Below are 1,059 nucleotides of genomic sequence, written 5' to 3' on the forward strand. Positions count from 1 at the left end.
AGCCTCCCCTCCCTCTCCCTCTCCCCCCTCCCTCCCCTCCCCCTCCCTCTCCCTCTTCCCCCCCACCTGACAGGGTCCTCCTGCTCCACTCTGTCCACGTTGGCCGCCACCACCAGTCCGATACGCCGCCGAATAGGCTTGTTGGCGGGACCCACATCGCCAACTTCCTGAGGTTGGGACTCGGAACGGGAGGGGAGAGAGGAGGGGGAGGGTTTTGTCCGTGTCCGTATTGGAACGTATTGGAAACCTACAGACCCACTGCACGTCACCCCCCTTGCCACTCGCCCAACCGTTTCCTCTTTTCCCCGGAGCTCCCCAAGAACGCACACATACACATACACACACACACAAGCGCGCGTGCCGTGCCTGCAGCAGGCTTCCAGTAAGCCAGGCTCGGAAGTCCAGGTAGTCGTGCAGCTCGTACGCCCCGGCCGCAAGGGCGCCGTACACAGAGTCCTTGTGGAGAATCTGGCACGTGGAATAAGTGTTGGATGCATGTCAGCTGGGTATATAGCTCGGGAAAAATCAAACGAAATGTTTTACTACAGAAAATCTTGGTCAAAATCATAACTGTCCTTCCCAAAATCTGCTCAGCTAGGGACATTGCTACTTCCCCGCTTTCTATAGTAGCTTTTATTTCCCAACTGCCGACGGGGCAAATGCGGGTATACCATATGGGGTTCACCTGGGAGGCGCGCAATCTACAAATCTAATCGAACCCCGCGGGGTTCTGAAGGAGGGCGGAGAGAAAGAAGGGGAAGGGGGAGGGACGCCTTTCCCCTTCCTCCCTCCCTTCCCCACATGCTATCAAAACAGCATACATACAACAACCACGCCAGGAAGGTAAGCAAAGCCAGAGAAAACAGCCACCTACCCCCCCTGCCCCCCACTCACAGCCCCCTTTCCACCCCTCAGCCGCCCCCCGCCCCGCCCCGCCCTCCCCTCACCTGCATGGGCACCCCCACCAGCCTCTCCCCGCCCAGGCTATCCGCGGGGGTGCCCGGGGGCGCCCCCGCCTGCACTGCGGGTAGCAGGGAGGCGACTGCGGGACCCAGAGGC

General features: G+C 60.6%; 1 protein-coding gene across 1 annotated transcript in view; it reads right to left on the bottom strand.

Annotated features, from left to right (window-relative positions):
* The window catches only part of VOLCADRAFT_95713 (uncharacterized protein), a gene marked incomplete at both ends in the record, with an annotated part of 13,643 nt that overhangs the window by 6,267 nt on the left and 6,317 nt on the right, over positions 1-1,059 (bottom strand). Inside the window, 3 exons of the mRNA XM_002954843.1 lie at positions 67-167; positions 346-468; positions 948-1,016. Coding sequence (XP_002954889.1) covers positions 67-167; positions 346-468; positions 948-1,016 — 293 coding nt within the window. The remainder of the gene's footprint in view (positions 1-66; positions 168-345; positions 469-947; positions 1,017-1,059) is intronic.

The sequence above is a fragment of the Volvox carteri genome, assembly GCF_000143455.1.
Source record: "Volvox carteri f. nagariensis unplaced genomic scaffold VOLCAscaffold_46, whole genome shotgun sequence".
In the NCBI taxonomy this organism is placed as follows: Eukaryota; Viridiplantae; Chlorophyta; class Chlorophyceae; order Chlamydomonadales; family Volvocaceae; genus Volvox; species Volvox carteri.